The 18,179-nt window shown below is 46.1% G+C and overlaps 1 protein-coding gene across 2 annotated transcripts in view; it reads left to right on the top strand.

Moving 5' to 3' along the window:
• GNAO1 (G protein subunit alpha o1) overlaps nt 1–18,179 on the top strand; it is a 137,029-nt gene that overhangs the window by 82,498 nt on the left and 36,352 nt on the right. For both annotated transcript variants that reach the window (XM_072980956.2, XM_072980957.2), the window contains exon 4: nt 17,771–17,931. In XM_072980956.2, the coding sequence (XP_072837057.1) occupies nt 17,771–17,931 (161 nt within the window). The remainder of the gene's footprint in view (nt 1–17,770; nt 17,932–18,179) is intronic.

Here is an 18,179-nt window from a genome sequence, read left to right on the forward strand (position 1 = left end):
AAAACGAAGCCCCATGCAGAAAGACATTTGGTGTTTCAGTTTGTTTAGACCATGAACCGAACCCCAAACTAGCCCAGTACGTGGATTTTTTTCAGTTCACAATTTGGTCCATGCCCATCTCTACTGCAGACCTATTATTTCCTCCTTTCTTGACCTAGCTTCACGTATCATATGAAGGTTGCTGATGGCATGCTCTGTATCCTGGTAGCTTTACTCCTCATTCCCCACCATGTTTTCAATGGTCTCAACCTTGGGAGGGGGGTGTAATCCCGTGGAAATAATTCACACCGTAAAAGATAGACTACACCTACTCAGAAAGCCCTTCTGTCTTCATTCTCCCATCACTGGCCTGTCACTACTTGGAGAGGAAACCTAAGGGGTCATTTCAGGTGTAAAATAAGCCAGAATGGATGCAAAAGAGTTTGTGTTTTGTTTTGTTTTTGTCGTTTTCCCACTATCACACCTCCAGCAAAGTAATCCTTCTGGCTCCTCATGTGTGCAAGTCCCCCGTTGGGGCTGCTCTGCATGACTTAAATCCAAGTTACATGCAAATGCTTCTCACGCAATCATTACCCCAGTTTCTGGATTTCCTGCTTCCCAGTTGAAAAATCCATGCCTAACAGGCATCTACTGCAAACAGAGGAAATGGGACGGATACGCCTGCCACGTTAGCTATTTGTCTGTGTAAAGCATAGTGCTAATGTCACTTCCCACTAGGGCTGCTGGTTCTATTATTAGGCAGGTGATCATCTCATGCAACGGATGATGAGGACCAGCAACTTCAGCTTCCCACCCAGGGCAAGCACTGGTCTTAAACTCCACCGCCCTTCTTCCTACATTTCTCCTTAGAGTGGTTTCTAGACTAGGCTGAATCCTTCCCTTGTTGTCCACAAGCAGCCTTCTCTGACTGCGTCTGAGGAAGCTGAAGACCGTCTTGAGATCATATCCCACAGAGAAGAGATGGACCGTGCATATTTTCCTTTTCCTTTCCACTTGGGAGGAGAAGAAAGGAGTTGTGCATCGCCCTGTTGACCCAGCATCTCGCTAAGTCACAATGCATAATAAATTAGCACTTAGCACTGATGACCCGCACCTTGTTTGCTGCCCTAAGGGTTAATGAGAGATAAATCTGCTCTGTTGGTGGAGCCCGGGTCTTTTGCATGTGACGCTCTACCTTTCGGGCCCACCCCCTTTTTCAAAGGAAAAGCATTTCAGATATCCTTGGGGAAGAGCACATGCTGGGTGAGGGGGAAAATGGATCAGTCATGGAATTTGGAACAGGAGCATTGTTTCACAAAACCAGAAACCAAGAACCACCCAGCTTCTCCATTGGCTTCCAGATGGTGGATGTTGTGGATGAGAAAGACTTCAGAAGAGAGGGTGGCCTCTCCTTCAGCACACACCTTGGCTCTCCTGTAATGGGCCTGAATGTTGTGGACTTTGATGGTACCATAGGAATGGTGACCCAAGTTAAGAGCCAAAGGGGGAAGGCCCCTTTGTCTTGCACCCTAGGCCAAACAGTTCCGAGATGTACCTGAGGAATGAAGAGAGTCAAACAAATTCACTTCCAGGCCCCTCACATGAATCTTCACTACGATCTTTGCCTGGAGGATGTGGTTCTGCTGTTGTTGACCTTCAACACGTCAGACGTAACGTCGGGAACTATTCTGCACCATTCGGATGATCGGGTGTAGAAGCGCTCCCTCCCCAACTTCTGTGCCTGGTTTCTAAAGTAGTTCCGAATCCTTTCGGGTTACAGGTCCAATGGGTCACAACGCCTCTCAAACCTCCTTCTTGTACACAACTGTGCAATACAAGGGAAGGGCTCCATAATAATAATAAATAAAAAACCCTCAAGGGTGAGAATCCAGGTGGGGAGAAAAATGCCAGCAAAAGCAATCACGCAAGTCGCTTTCTTCTTGATCGGGGTGCCCGTCGTGACAAGGCAGTCACGTGACTGACTGCATGACCGGTTTCTCAACCAGCATGCAACTGGTCTGGTGATGGACACCCCAGCAAAGCAGGGGAATTACTGGCACGATCCTCATTGTGCTTTATTTCCCAACAGGATTCTGGCCAAGGTCGGTCCAGTAGAGTTTCTGCAAGAGAGAAGCCCGGTGGGCCACCCCCTTTTAGGTTGAGTCTACCTTCTCCTATCTTTCGAAGTGACATAATCAAGGAGACACAAGTGGTGCAAGCTGCTTCTCTTTTCCTTTTAGCTTTATTATCTAACATACTGTGAGCACTTTGAATAATTGTCTTCTGAATGATTTAAGGACACATATTCTCCACTAATGGATCTCTCACTATCAAAAACATATTCATATTTATGAGTAACACAGGCTTCCAGTTGTGATTAAATGTGTATGACACAGCCCCGCCGAGGTTGCCATCATAACAACAGGGGCAACTCATGCCACAAGTGTTGCCTCACCCCCAGAATTTCAGGTATGCACCACCCCTTCCCCCAGCCATGAGCCGTGCATGTAGACTGAGCCAACCATTGGAACAGGCAGGAGGGTCTGCTGGTGGTGAGGGGCCTGCGTTCCTATGGAAGTATTTGCACATTCTGTCTGGCTTTGACTCTCTTTTCATCAGACACATGAGCTGACTTGTGTGCAAGAACTTGAATGCAATTTGAGGCAGTGGCTCCCAACCTTGGGTCCCCCAATGTCCTTGGACTACAACTCCCAGAATTCCTTGCCAGCACAGCTGGTGGTGGAGGCTTCTGGGAGTTTTAGTCCAAGAATGTCTGGAGATCCAAGGTTGAGACTCGCTGGTTCTAAGTGGTACTGGTCAAATTTGGAACAGAGGTGTACCGAATCTTGGAGAGTCTTGCAAAGTTCACATTAGAACCTGGAATGGATTTCCCCATCCATCCATCCATCCATCCATCCATCCATCCATCCATCCATCCATCCATCCATCCATCCATCCATCCATCCATCCATCCATCTCTCTCTCTGCATCCATCCATCCATCCATCCATCCATCCATCCATCCATCCATCCATCCATCCATCCATCCATCCATCCATCCATCCATCCATCCATCCATCCATCCATCCATCCATCCATCCATCTACTGTCATCTCTTTTCTATACTCTTGGCTTCTGTGAATGGCAACGGTTGCTTTTAATGGACTTCAGAATTTCTCACAGGGTGCAAAGAGTGGTACACTAACGTCAAAAAGCCATGTGGTGGCATGACAGCCAAGTCTGCAATAAAATGGTTTTCATGACAAACACCCATTGCACCTTCATTTAGTCTTAAGGGTAGGCAGCCTGGATTCAAATCGGAAAGAACCTTTGTTGGATCAAACAATCTCAATAGAAATAATGTTTTCACACCCACTAACATTCATTGCAAAAATAAACACACCGGACCCTGCTTGTTTCTTCTAAAGTGGTGTAATTGTTTTAAAAAGCAAAAGACTCAGATGCACACAGGTGAAAAAAAATACAGCGAACTGACAGACATGACTGCTTTCAGCAACAGACCTCAACAGACTCAAGAGAGGGAAAAAGCACAGACGAGAGGCGGGACTCTCTCTGAGCTCGGAGGCAGGAGGGAGCGATTGGCTACTGCTGGATAGATTGACAATCATCCCAATCCAGAAAGGTCTGTCCCAGCCAAACCTCCTAAAGGCAGCATGAAATGTTGCAAAAACTGCAACAAATATTTCATAAATTTTACAAAGAAACCCTGTTAAAATTCCAGTAAATGAGCAGCAACTTCATGGCACGTAAGAATGACAGCAGCATCAAGGTGCATGATTTTATCCACTCTTTTGCTGGCTCTGCAGTTGTGGGAAGGGCCCTGTTTCCTGCTCCTCTTGGTGATACTGAGCTTCTGTGGCATAATGCATTCCCTTGTGGCAGAGAGGGGTTGTGGGGGAGAGAGAGATGGGTGGGAGTGGATTAGCTATTTTCATTAAACTGAAAACAGTGTGGGTGGGAAAGAAGCCAAGCAATTTCCAGGTCTCTTGACAATGTGGGTGCAAGCAACGAGAGAACTCAGTGATTCTCAGGTGTAAATATTTAATGTCGCTGCCATCAAGGATCGGGAAGAAACTGCATCGAGAGGCAACTTTTGAAACAGAGTGTTGGATCCTGAGGTGTGGTGCAAACTGGCACAGGGGACTCCAAAAGCAAGGGAGCGGCTCAGGTCTTAGAAGAGCACCTTTAGGCCACTCAGTTAATTGAGCTGGAGAGATTTCAGGAGATGCTTAACGAAATAGAGGACTTCAGGAATTCTGGGGCTCTTGCATTTCTCAGGAGCTGGCATGGATGCCACGTTTTTCTGAGGACCCATTGGCTGATTTCCTGGCTCCTCGTGTTCTCAATCCTGTCACAGAAGTCACTGACCAGAAAACCACAGAGAGAGGACAAGCAAACAGAAGCATTGGTGAAAAGATGGGTCAACGGTGCAGTCTCTGAGTCCAATCCCCAGGAACTCCAGATTTTTGTGGCATTTTGTTCTTAGCTCTCCTGTGTGGGACATGGTGGCGCTGCAGGCTAAACCACAGAAGCCTTTGTGTGCTGCAGGGTCAGAAGACCAGCAGTCGTAAGATCGAATCCACACGACGGAGTGAGCTCCCATCACTTTGTCCCAGCTCCCACCAACCTAGCAGTTCGAAAGCATGTAAATGCGAGTAGATAAATAGGGACCACCTCGGTGGGAAGGTAAACAGCGTTCCGAATCTAAGTCGCGCTGGCCACGTGACAACAGAAACTGTCTTCGGACAAACTCTGGCTCCACGGCTTGGAAACGGGGATGAGCACCGCCCCAACTGACTAAAATGTCAAGGGGAACCTTTACTTTTACCTCTCCTGTGTGGAAACAAGGTTCATCCTTGTTATATGTTTTTGAAAATCTATATATGAAGGATGAATGAACTGCAGTCTTAGAACAAAGCTTCTCACCCAGTAAGTGAGGAATTGACCAGATGCAGCTGAGATGCCTGCAACATGGACCCACTCCTCAAACTGATCCCCCCCACCCTGTTTTTTGGACTCTGCTCAGCCCAGGTCAACACGATCAAGGGTCAGTAATGGTGTAAGTTGTAGTCCAGCTGTGGAGAGTTGACGAGAGACACCAGAATGCTCATCCCTTTGGAACAGACCTGCTTGCAGCTCATTGCTCTTCCAGTTGTTTCTCTGCCCCAGCCAAAACGGAAAGGACAACGCAAATGGGAATTGTTCTCATCATTTTTTCCCCTTTAGGATTATAGCTCCAAGCAAGAGCAGATCTACTGTGAAATTCATGAAGCTTAAGCTTCAGGACTCGTAATCCCAGAGGGGTCCCAGAAGCTACTGTAGTCTACATTGCTTTAAAAAATGAATAAAGTGGTGATCTGCTGTGGGACAACCTCACTGAGGAGGGGAGGAGTGGTCCCCCAGCCTTCGTTGCTGCTCCTCAGGCCTCGGTGTCCAAAGCAGTGAAATCAGGCAGAGTGTGATGGCTACATCAGACACCTGGTCTAGGGTGTTGCTTGTTCAGGGCCCCCAAAAATGTAAATTGGCCACTGATTCTAAGAATTCCACAGCAAACCCTAACTGGGCTAGCTGGGAAATCCTAGGAGTTGTATTCCCACAAACCTCAACCAGTTCCCATCTCTGAGGTAGAGGAGTAGCATTTTCCCCTCCTTTGATTTGCTTATTTTATGTGCCGGTTTGGTCGCTTTTATGTGTTTGAGAGGCTCTTTCCTCCTCTTCCTTTTTTCCCCCTTTTTCTTTTCGCACTGGCTCATTATTCAGACGCTTGGCAGAACCGGCCACTTCCATCTGGAAGCCCTGAATGACGACAGGCCTGGTGCTGGAAAGGACAAGGGGAGCCTGCATTTCCTTCTCAATGGCCGCGCTACGAGATGCTGCGCCTCTCTCTCCGGCAAGAAAGAAACCTGGCACGCAGAGAGAGCTTTCAGAATCTGCCAGATCTGCCAAAGGAGGAAAGCGACCAGAGGGCTTGTAACAAGATGTCCCATCTTGCCACGACAGGGGACTCTAATCATCAGCTGCCATCTTTCTTTTAAAAAGCTAGGGATTTTAAATTACTGCTTCTTTCTGTGTGTGTGTTTGTTTGTTTTTTAATGTCCAGCAATTTCCCTTCTAAGTATGAAGAAACCAATCCTATTTGGACAAATGCTTTCCAAACTGCACAACAAGAAAACTCTCCTCTCTGGGCATAGTGGCCAGATTCAATAGGTGCAGCTTTTCTTGGCATGAAGAAGAGTAAAACTGCCTCTGACTGCCAGATGTTAATGAGGAGCCACTTGGAAAATGAGGTATCCAGCGTAATTCAACATCCATAACCTGTTTGAAGCTGGCTAGATTGCTCAATGGTTTAGCTATATGGCTACGGAGCCAGAAGTTAGGGGTTTGATCCCCCCACTGGGACTCCTTTGAGTAGAGCCAGCCTGGGTAGCCTTGGGCAAGCTGCACGGTAGTCTTCTTCCTATGAAAGAACTGAGCCCTCTAGTTTGCTGTGCCATTCAACCACCTAGTCTGATCAGGTAGGGACAGGAATATAAAGCTTCGTTTATTTCATTCTTACCGATGTCTTCTTTATTTTCTAATGTGCCTTTTATAAATAAATCGGCTGGATAGCTCAGTGAGTTCGATATGTGGCTGCAATATCTGGAGCCAGAGGTTGGGAGTTTGCTTCCTCATGGCGCCTCTTGTGATTAAAGCTTGCCTGGGTGGCCTTGGGCAAGCTGCAGAATCCAAGGCACCACCAGAAGAAGGGTTTAGTAAACCACTTCTGAGGAATTTGTACCTAGAAAACCCTGAATATGCTTCCTATAAATCAGAATCAACTTGACTGCATGCAATGATATGTGTATTTGATAAATATTTTCAGGACGCAATAGCAAAATTGTTCACTAGGGGGACCAGCGAGTAATACTTTGTATTTTCCTGGGCTATTCATGAGGACAATGCAGGGCATAAATCTTGTACAATTACCTTGCATGATTAGAACAAAGGTCATGAAAATGTCAAGGCTGTTCCTATTAGGTAATGAGGAACGCACCAAGTTCCTTTTAAAACGAAACTTTCCAAGTTCTGCCAGGGTCGCATCTGCCAAACAATGGAAACTTCCTTGACTTCCCATTGAGTGAACAGTGGCAACCTGACATGAAAAAGCAAGCTGGGATTGCCATATATTTTGCTGGCCAATAAATCATGCTTTTGCAAGCATCAGTAAATCATCTGCACCAGGTCGCCTCATCCAAAGAGTTGAGAAAGAAGGCAGTCAGCGATTTATCTCCAAAGGTGAACCAGAGCATGTGTCAGCTCTGTCTTATTGATGCGGGTACAAAGCAAAGGTTTTAGCAAAATGGAAATGGCTTCATGGCCAGGCTGAGTATTGACAGTCAGCGTTCTTCGAGACCTAAACAAATCTTTCTGGGCACAAGAGAAATAATTCACACATGGACAGCAGCTTCTTCATCCAAACTTTCTAAGTTTGGATCCATGGCTTTCGCTACCACTTTGCATCCAGTTTGAAGACGGGGAAAGGATGCGCAAGGTGGGACTTGAAGGCTTGGACTCCCCTGCTTTCTGACGTGGTCAGATCACACTGCCTTTGTTCCATGTGTAGAAGAGGTGGACGTTGACCGCCATTTTGGAATGCATTTTTCCGATTGGCTTGGAAATGACATCTGGAGTGGCCCAGCACTGAAAGGGAAAGTGGAATGAAAGGCCTTCGCCTGAGTTCAGAAAACCTGGGGAAAGTGACCTTTTTTGGATTACCGTTTCCCCAAAGTATCCCGTCTTGCATGGCCGCTGTGGATTCTGGGAGACGGACTTCCAAAATGCACTTTTTTGCAAGTTCTACAGTTTCAACACCCCAGATCTTGTGCCTGATGTAGCCATCACACTCTGCCTGATTCAGGGCTGTGGAAACTGAGACCCTTTGGATCCGAGTCTGACCTTCTGCAGTTTCTCTGAGAACCATGCCCATCTTGCTATCAATGGACAGTTTTCCTGCTGTTGTACAAGATAGTGGTTTTTTTTTTTAATTCTGAAAAGTCAAAATGCTTTCCATATATATGGCTGGTCATCTACTTTAATTCATTATTTAATTTCAAAAATTGATATTTTCAGTCCTTCCCTTTGGTCTTGCGCTTATAGTCTGAAGGATCTGGAAGGCCAACGACGTCCCGCAGAGGCTTGAAGGACTATACATAAGTGATTCCCAACCTCGGGTCCTCAAATGTTCTTGGACTACAACTCCCAGAAATCCTGGGGAGCACAGCTAGTGGTGAAGGCTTCCAGGAGTTTTAGTCCAAGAACACCTGGAGACTCAAGGTTGGGAACCCCTGCTCTATAGGATGTCTCAATGGTACGTGATTGCAGTGTTTTTCTTAATTTTTTAAATCACATTCCATCAAATTAATTAAATGTTTGCCTACCCTTGAGTTGGTTGACCTGCAGCCTTCCAGAAATTCCTTTATTCCAGCCTCCCTCTTCCTCTCCTGTTGCCCATGCCAGGTACAGTTGCATCATGTCTAGCCACACGAGGAAAGGCATGGATTCCTCATCCCATTCTAGGATGCAGAATCCATGGGTCACCACAAATCCTATGGAAACTCGTGGTCCTCCTCTGCAGACCGGTTGCCCTCAACCCAATGATTTCCTCCGCTGCACTCGGCAGAGGAAGACCAATGATGGAGGGGGAAACGTACCTCAGAATTTTTTTATTTGTTTCTCTGGATGAGGGTGGAATCTTAGACTTGAAGAATGCTTGGCAAGATTCTGAGAAGTCACCCAATTTCTTGCAAAGCTTAGCTCCGTGGTTTAGGCCTCTGGCTCCAGAGCCAGCCGTTGGGAGTTCAGTTCCCCACAGCGCCTCCTTGACAGGGATTGGATTTGACGACCCATCGGGTCTCTTCCAGCTCTGCAGTTCTAAGCTTCTTAAGTGACATTTTGGAGATGATAGCTCTCAGAATCCTTTAGCGGGCATGGTTCCTTTTGTCCCAGTCTGGATTTCAATGTGGCTTGGCTTTTGGACCCAGTGGCAACTGGTGCAGAGACACAGAAACGTGTGTCTGATTTTTTTAATTTTTTATTTTTGGACTGCAACTCCCAGAATCCCACAGACAGGAGGCCCAAAGAGACACACCTTTCCCATCTCTGGAAGGGTGGCCTCCAGGGATAGCCGTCCTCTCCTAGTGCCCTCCTCAGATCTCATCGATACCAGAAGAAGACATTTTGCAGCATTTCCCCTAACAAAAGCCGTTTTTTTTGGGGGGGGGGACACATTCAGGCCAGCTCCATCCCTTGCGTTCTGAATATTTGATTTTTAACAAGCCACAAATCCACGCCTGTTCTTCTCTCCTTGCCTCTCCGTTAAGACACCGGGACTTGCGCCATGAATTTCACAAAAGCTAAGTGATGACCTTGCAGTGGTGCTTGGTCAGCTAATTGTGAATTCATTCGCTTTTGTTGTTGTTGTTCTTGGTCCAAGAATTTGGCTCTTTCCTTCCTTCCTTCCCTCCCTCTTTCTCTTCTTCAGCCTCTGCTTGCTTGACTCTCTCTCTCTCTCCCCCTCCCATCTCTCTGTTGTCCCTATCCTCTTCCCATCACCCTATCCATTTTCCATAGGCTGCCTTCATTCCTGTGGCCTTTTGCAGCTAGGAGACAAGACGTTGCCTTGGTAACAAAGCTCTTTCCATGGTTGGCGGCTCGAGGCTCACCGTGCAACGGTCCTGAGTACTTCCCCCCCCCCTTCATTATTTTTATTAACCAGACCTTACTGCAAATAGAGAAAGTAGCCATGGGAGAGGGAGAGGGAGGGGGGAGGCATGGAGTGTACAGTGCCATGGTACAAGTTATTCCATCCGAGCAATTTCCTCATTATGTGTCCTTTCTAATGCATCCGTGGCAGCATGTCTACAAGAAACGAGGGGCTCCTGAGAATGATCTCTCCGAAAGATGGAGGGGAAGAGGGAGGGATTTATTCCTGTATGTAGGTTGAGTCGCTAGCTTTCAGCGTGGCTCCTTTTTTCTTGCGCGGAAGAGGGAAATGGCTGCTCTTCGTAAGCCTTCAGAAGGGGCTACATCACTTTTTAAATAGGTTGCTTAATTTCCTGGAACACATTAAAAAAATATAGTTGTAAAATTGGAAGGTGGGCTTCTCTCATCATTGGGCTAAGGAGGGGAATAGAGGCAGGCAGGAACCGCCGGTTTGGAGGTGCGTGCTGGTTTGTGTTTCCGGGGTTCGGCCCTTCCCTGCCTCGCCTCCCCTGGCAGGCGCCCACTCGGAGGCAGAGGCCCGGCTTCCTTGCCCTGCCTCCTCCATGCCGTGCCTCTTGAGTGGGCCGCCTGCTGGAGGAGGTGTGCCCGTGTGTGCCAGCATTCAGGACGCATCTCTTTGTAGCAGCAGCCCATGGCAAGGAAAGAGATCGCTCCTCTTGCCACTCAGTCAGAGCATTTGGGAGAGCAGGAGAACCAAGAAGTGATCAACACCACTGGCAATGCAAAAAAAAACACACAACAACAACAACAACATAGAGTCATTTTATTAAACTTACAGCCCACCTTTCTGCTAAAATTAGTGTTCCAAAGGACTCTTGAGAAGCTACACTGGCGACGTGTCTATTCTTTATTTAAAAGCAACCTGGTACACACATCTGTCGTTAAATGCAGCTTCACTTGGACGATTTATAGGACACCAGCTTCATGCTGGGAAGCCACGCGGTGCTGGAACCCAGTAATTAGTTGCCTGTTTGAAGCTCTGTGCTGAAAAGTGGCAACGAAGACTCGATGTGTAATTAACATTGCAGATTTTGTCAGTGCAAGGGGTCTGGGGGTGGGGTGGGGGAACTGAGGCTGTAGTCTGAAGATGGGCAAGGCATGATAAGCAGACACTGCCATTACTGGACAGCCAGAGTCCTCTTTTCTATACTTTGCATTAGCTCTAAATTTTGTGTGTGTGTGTGTGTGTGTGTGTGTGTGTGTGTGTGTGTGTGTGTTTGTGATATTTGTTTGTTTGTTTGTTTAGTTATACCCCGCTTTTCTCCTTAAAAGGACCCAAGCTGGCCTACATCATTAAATAGACAATATTTAAAGCTAAAACAGTAGGTGTGCAAATATTAAAAAAGAATTAAACATGTGTCATATTTAAAGGTAAATAAAGGTAAATTTAAAGGTAAATAAAATCAGTTACATAAAATTAATATAAATATAAATACTATAAATTTGCTGCTTTGTGTTTGGAGTTGCATTTTGTCTACATGGCTCTGTGATCAAGCTATAAATTGCTTAAATTAGCAATTTAAATTAGCAATTAGTACAGGGTAGGCACATGAAACAGATGTACAAGGTAACAATAACATTATTAACACAAGTGGTAAAATGGGACTATACCAACAAATCAATGTTTATTTTCTGTATTGTCACTTAGTTATAAGGTTATGTAAAAATATGTTACCTGGCATCAAGTTGGAACTGATTTACAGTGACCCTAAATAGGGGTTTTCAAAATAAGTGAGATTTTTGAGTAGTTATATCCATTCCACACCCCCAGTGAGTTTCTACAGTTAAGCAGGGATTTGAATCCAGATCTCCTGATTCCTAGTCCATCATTCTATCCACTGGGTAACCGCATGTAAAAAGACCATTCATATATTCTCCTTCCAGTGTCATTGGAAGTGAACTTGATCCATGAAAGCTCACATTAAAATATACACTGCATCTTTGCTCCTGATTATTATTATTATTTTTTCTTGCTTTTGCATTGGTATCTTTATTTGACTGCTAGATGAACACAAACATGACCATTGGAATTTGCAACTAAGGATGTGTCATTTGAACTTATTTTATTTTATTTTATTGAATCCCCAGACAGAATTTTGGGAGTTCCAGTTCTCTGCCCTAGGCTTTCCCGGGGATGTTGCCAAATCTTTGAGTCCAAATCCCAAATTCGGGTCTTTGGCACCAAGGGACATGGTGGCGCTGCGGGTTAAACCGCAGAAGCCTCCGTGCTGCAAGGTCAGAAGACCAGCCGTCGTAAGATCGAATCCACGCGACAGAGGGAGCTCCCGTCGCTTCTCCCATCTCCTGCCAACCTAGCCATTCGAAAGCATGTAAAAAGTCGATAAATAGGGACCACCTCGGTGGGAAGGTCACGGCGTTCCATGTCTAGACGCACTGGCCACATGACCATGGAAACTGTCTATGGGCAAACGCTGGCTCTACGGCTTGGAGATTGGGATGAGCACCGCGCCCTAGAGTCGGACACGACTGGACTAAAGGTCAAGGGGAACCTTTACCTTACCAAGTCCAAAGCCCCAAGCCCACGTCCCTATTAAATACAAACTCCCTCCCCTCCCAGAAAAAGAGGGAATGGGTGGATTCTGAGTCACAAGTTGAGTCCAAGTCGGGGGGGAATGAGTCAAGTCCACGAGAAATCACTGATGTGACTTAAATCTGACTTGACAGTGAGACCATCTTGCGCGACCTGAGCTAAGCCGTCCTGGGAGCCCAAAGTTCTGGTTCCACCTCTGTTGCCTGGCCATAAATCATCAGGATGAATAACTCTGCTTATTTTTGTCAGCGACAGGGAGATAGCAGGAGGAAGCAAAGCAGGGAAGATAATTTTCCCTTCTTCCCGGGGAAGGGAAAGGACAAGGAAAAAGAAGACCTTTTGTGTGTGTGTGGTGTTGTTCCGTCAGCCACTTCCTTTGGCTTCCCATTCGCTCTGTCCCTTGAGTCCCCACTGGTATATTTTTAGCTGTCTCCCGTCTGAAATACCACCGTGGTATTCATTAAACAAAACCCCAGTGGGATGCAAACTGCTAAGATGGGGTGGACTTCTTTTTTCTCCCTATCTCTTTTTCCCCCCTGTTTTGTTTTATTTAATTGCACACTTTGGTACAGATGGCAACGCATAGCAGGAGGGTTTCGAGTCCTACTGCCTGGGGAGTGGGGGGAACTGAGAGAGAGAGAGAGAGAGAGAGAGAGAGAGAGGGAGGGAGGGAGGGAGGGAGGGAGGGAGGCAACGTTACAGGGGAAGGGGAGGAAAAAGAAAGAAAGAAAGGGACATTAAACGAACCCAGTCAGGCCCCATTTCTCAGTCTTACCTGCTGAGCCCACAGAGGGGGAGAAAGATGTTAAGGTCACTCACAGTTGGAAATGTGTCCTGGAGGGCTTAGAAAGAACGGGACACGGTCTTCGCTTGGACTGTTAATTGCTCGTTAAGTCAGCTAACGAAGGCATCTATTGAAGGAATGGGCTTCGTGCCCTTTCTGCGGATGGTTGCGTGCATTGTATGTAGATTCCTCCCCCCCCCCTCTCTATGTCTTTGGTGATACAACCGAAGCCAATTCAGACTCAGGGAAGTAACTTCTTTGAACTACAACTCCCAGTTGGCCTGGAGATCAGAGAATCCTAGAATTACATAGAGTTTGAAGGGGCCTAGAAGGCCATAGGGTCCAACCCCTTCCTCAAGGCAGAAATACAAATCAGAGCAAATCTGACAGAGGGCTGTCTACATTTCTCTTGAATACCTCCAGGGTTGGAGCGCTCCCCACCTTCCCTGAGGTACTTGATTCCATTGTCGTACTTCTCTAACACTGGGTGTAGAAAAGGATGGATAAATGCAGCCTGTCACTAACCCATCACCCTTCCCACACATCCACCAATTCATATTTTTCTTGGAGAAACCTTGTAGCTCAAAAAAAAAAAAAATCTGTTTGCATCTTTTAAGGGCCAGAGTGAGGGATTCCCCCATCCCCCATTTTTCAGGCCACCAAGTTATCCTCAAGCACAAATATATGTATATATATTTAAAAGGCCACTACAGGTTCCATTAAAAAAATATATCATATAAGAAAAAAATTAGCAGCGAGTGTGTATAGCCTGCCAAGGTAGCTGTAAGACAGCTGGTGACCGAGGGCATGGAATGGACTTTGGGTTTAAGTCTGTGCTGGATGGGAGATTTCTCAGGAGCTGAAACCCATCCCAAAAGGTTTCGTACCTTGGACAGCTCCGGTGAAGCTCAAGTTGAAAAAAAATAGTGGAGCCACCCCACTGAACTGTCCAGCTATGCAGCCAGCAGGGAAGCAAGAGTACAGGGAGGGGAAAGGTGGCATAGCGTGACTAGCATCTTAAATTCAAGCTCCGGAGACCAGTGTTTAAATCCTCAGTTAGCCATGGAATGGACTGGATGACTTTAGGCCAGTCATCTGTTCTCTTGGTCTGATCTACCACACAGGGCTCTTGTGTGGAGAATACATGGAGCAAGGCAGTCATATAGGCAGCCTAGAGGGCCTTAGAGGAAAGGTGGCATATAAAAGCAATAAATATTGTAAAGTATTCTTCAGAGCATTGGTTCAAATTAGGGCTTTTTTAAAACAAAAGGGAGGGAGGGAGGGAGGGAGGGAGGGAGGAAGGAAGGAAGGAAGGAAGGAAGGAAGGAAGGAAGGAAGGAAGGAAGGAAGGAAGGAAGGAAGGAAGGAAGGAAGGAAGGAAGGAAGGAAGGAAGGAAGGAAGGAAGGAAGGAAGGAAGGAAGGCAGGCTGAGACTGTGCTGAGGAAAATATTGAGAGGTTTGGTTGAACAGTGCTCCCAACCCTCTGCTGATGGATTTTGCTGATACTCAGTCCAGCACAAGAGAACAACTTCCAAGAGCCTCGTGGCACATTGGTTCAACTGCTGTACTACATCCAAAACTGTGCTCACAACCTGGGGTTCAATCCCAAGTAGCCGGCTCAAGGTTGATTCAGCCCTCTATCCTTTCGAGGTCAGTAAAATGAGTACCCAGCTCGCTGGCATAATTAACGTGTAAACCGCCCAGAGAGTGCTTGGGGCGCTACGGGGTGATATATAAGCAGCACGCTTTGCTTTTTTGCTTTCCATGATGCAGGGTGACACTGATCATGTATCCTATCATGAAAACATCAAGAGACTTGAGCGATAATAAAGACAGGGCTTCTGCCGTGAACGTGAATGAAACTACAATGAGCTAAAGCAATGTCTCTATATCATCCTTCTGTTAAGCAGGGAGAATAAATATGGAAAGACGAGGAATACACTCACCCCACCCACCCCCTTCCGCCGCCACTTCGGTCCCTCTCATGACAGAGGGATGAAATTTATCCCTCCTCCTTTGTGTTTATGCTGCCGCCATGCCAGGCCGTCCCGAAAGGGCTTACACACATGCATATGAATGAGATACGCGGTCATGTGCTCTCAGGGGTTGGGATGGGGAGAAGCATTAGCTCAATTGAGACTTCCTCCTCCAGTGTCATTTCGTCACATGGAACAAATGAGTTATATGGATCAGGAACCAATCCAAGAGCAAGCTCAAAGGGAGCTGTAAAAATACAACTTGTTCTCTCTGTCTTTTAAAGTTTAAAGGTTTTTGTGCTGAGCAAGTCATGGGCTCGGAGCAATTGTCCACTGCCAACTGTTGACCGCAGCCTCATTATAATCAAATCCCTCATTATTTTCCTGGGTGTGCAGTTTCCTCAAATTATAGTAATGCTGCCATAAATCACATAACGTCCTTGCTTGGCTAGGGAGGCGTGTGCATCTAGCCGGTGATTAGCGAACGACATTGCCCGCCCCTCTGAAACGTGGGCTCCTGACGTTGAAACAAAACCAGCCGGCGCATTCTAGCAAACAGCTTCCTCAGCAGAGCTAGAGCAATATGTGGAAACGGTACCAAAAAGTGGACCTGCGGTGGGAGTGGCAGGGGTAGGGGGGAACTGCAGCGATGCTGCGAGGAAAGGCAAGAAGGCAAGAAGGAAGGCCGAGAGGAAGCGAGAGACAGTGATGCTGCAGGAGAAGCATGTTAGCAGCCCAAAGTGTGGAGGATGGAAGAGGTTCCTCTAAAACAGGGACAGGAAGGCATGCACCAGAAGGCTGTGTGGGGTCCGTACCCATTTTTGCAGCCCCTCAACAACCCCCTACCACCGCCGTGCCATTGCCCATTAAGTACAATTCTTCTTTAAAGGAAGAATTTGCTGAAAATATGCATGTGGGAGCTGTTAAACGGAAAAATACTTTTGATTATGGTCAAGCTCATAAAAAGTCATAGAGGCATGATTCATCGGAGCTGCTTACCCTCTCTCTTCTAAAAGAGAGAATTATATTTGGAAAACGTTTTACAGATCTTAATTGTGCATGCCACAGATCCTACCCTCTGATCTCATAGCAGTTGTGGGATACCTAAAAGTAATCTAAGTTCCTTTTGGTGAATTACAGCCATGATGTGTATAGGATACTGGTACCAGTGTAGTCCCCCAAAAGAAACTCCTCAAGTAACATTTGCATGCTGGTTCAATGTCTGTTAGATCTGCTCCAAGTTGTTTTGCTACCTGAGAAGGAAGATGGGAGCACCTTCCTTTTCTGCTCCAGCTGAGTACCTGGGCATGTCAGCCAGTAGTGATTTTATATATATATATTAAAGGCTTCTTCCCGCCCACCCATCTTGAGAGTCACAAAGTTTTCTTTAAATGGGTTCCCAAGGGAGCCCAGGAATCCAGGAGAGGGGACAGGAAGCTTTGAACTGAACTGAACTGAATTGAATTGAATTGAATTGAAGAGTAACATCCATGAGTGATTACATCACCACCATTGGAGTTGCACAACAGGATTGCAACCTCCCTGTGGATAATGATGTCCCCAACAGGAGAGAAATATTGGGTCAGCATTGGTTGGTTGGTTGGTTGGTTGGTTGGTTGGTTGGTTGGTTGGTTGGTTGGTTGGTTGGTTGGTTGGTTGGTTGGTTGGTTGGTTGGTTGGTTGGTTGGTTGGTTTTGACCCAAGAGACCTGTTCTTACTGGAACTGAAAATTATTAACATTAGTTTGCTGATGTGGATGCACATCAGTTTTGGATCCAGTTTGGGGTTGTGAGTATGGTGAACTGTATCACACCACACAATATCACACTATACAGTTTGTTTTTGATCATGAACAGGTGAAGCCTGCACTTCAGGATTTGCCACTGGGCTGCATTATTACAATGCCCAGTTTTCCATATTGCATTGTATTCCCAGAGCTGGATAGCATTTAAAAAGCTTACATACAGTAGGTATTGTGCGTTTTATTATCTGTGGTTATATTTGATGGTTTTGTTTATGGGCAGGCTGCATAAGGAGTCTCTAGCATAGATCCATGAGAAAGTGGATCATCTTCCTCATTCTGCAGAGCCTTACTCATAAAAAACACTATTTTCTTTCGAGACTAATGAACACTCAATAACGCATCGCTAGACTTGCTCTGGAGAGACTTTCAAAAATATCTTTTGTTGCTGTGAACACTCAGATGTTATCATACAGACATTGTGCCGTGCACTTTTTGAGGTGTTTTAAAATGTCTGCCTACGTTCCTATATTGCTTTCAACTTTCAATATTCTCTTTCAGTGTTGTAAGTCGCCTTGGGTCCGCAAGGAGACAGGCGGAGCAAAAAATTATTTTAAATAAATTAAATAAAATAAAAGACCTGCAATTTTTCATGTCAGTCACACAGAAAGGACGGAAGTTTGTATGAGATTAAAGGCACCCGGATCTCTGTCTGAAATCAACAGGACGGGTCAGAAATTGGGACAAGCAAAACTGCTGAAATTCATCACAAAACAGGTGGCATTTTTTTAAAATTAACAATAAAATCAAACTGAAGGCAATGACCATTATAGGAATGAAAGCAAATTGGGAAACGACAGAGCTTCCCTCCCCCTTTTGTGCGTTCTTGGGGTTTCTCATAGCAATTTACCTATGTGACGGAGGGTTCTCCTCTCTCTTTCTCTCTCTGTCTATAGGCTGATGCGAAAATGGTCTGCGATGTGGTCAGTCGGATGGAGGACACAGAGCCCTTCTCCCCAGAGCTGCTGTCAGCCATGATGAGGCTTTGGGCAGACTCAGGCCTCCAGGAATGCTTCAACCGGTCCCGGGAATATCAGCTCAATGACTCCGCTCAGTAGTGAGTATTCTGGCATGCCCCAAATGTGATGCTGCAGCTTCAAAGGAGAGTAGGGCCCCTCCTGTCTGCCAACTCATTATCTGCTGGTTCACTTGTCTGCGGTCCGAAAATATTGAAAATATTAAAAGAAAAAAATCTAGAAATATATATTTCTAAAGATGAAGTTACTAGAACTGGCCACCAGAAGGAGCCAGAGACCATGCTCTGCATCGGGTTCCCTAGAGAAATAGTGTTTGCTCTAATCTGTG

The sequence above is a fragment of the Pogona vitticeps genome, chromosome 10 (assembly GCF_051106095.1).
Source record: "Pogona vitticeps strain Pit_001003342236 chromosome 10, PviZW2.1, whole genome shotgun sequence".
Taxonomy (NCBI): Eukaryota; Metazoa; Chordata; class Lepidosauria; order Squamata; family Agamidae; genus Pogona; species Pogona vitticeps.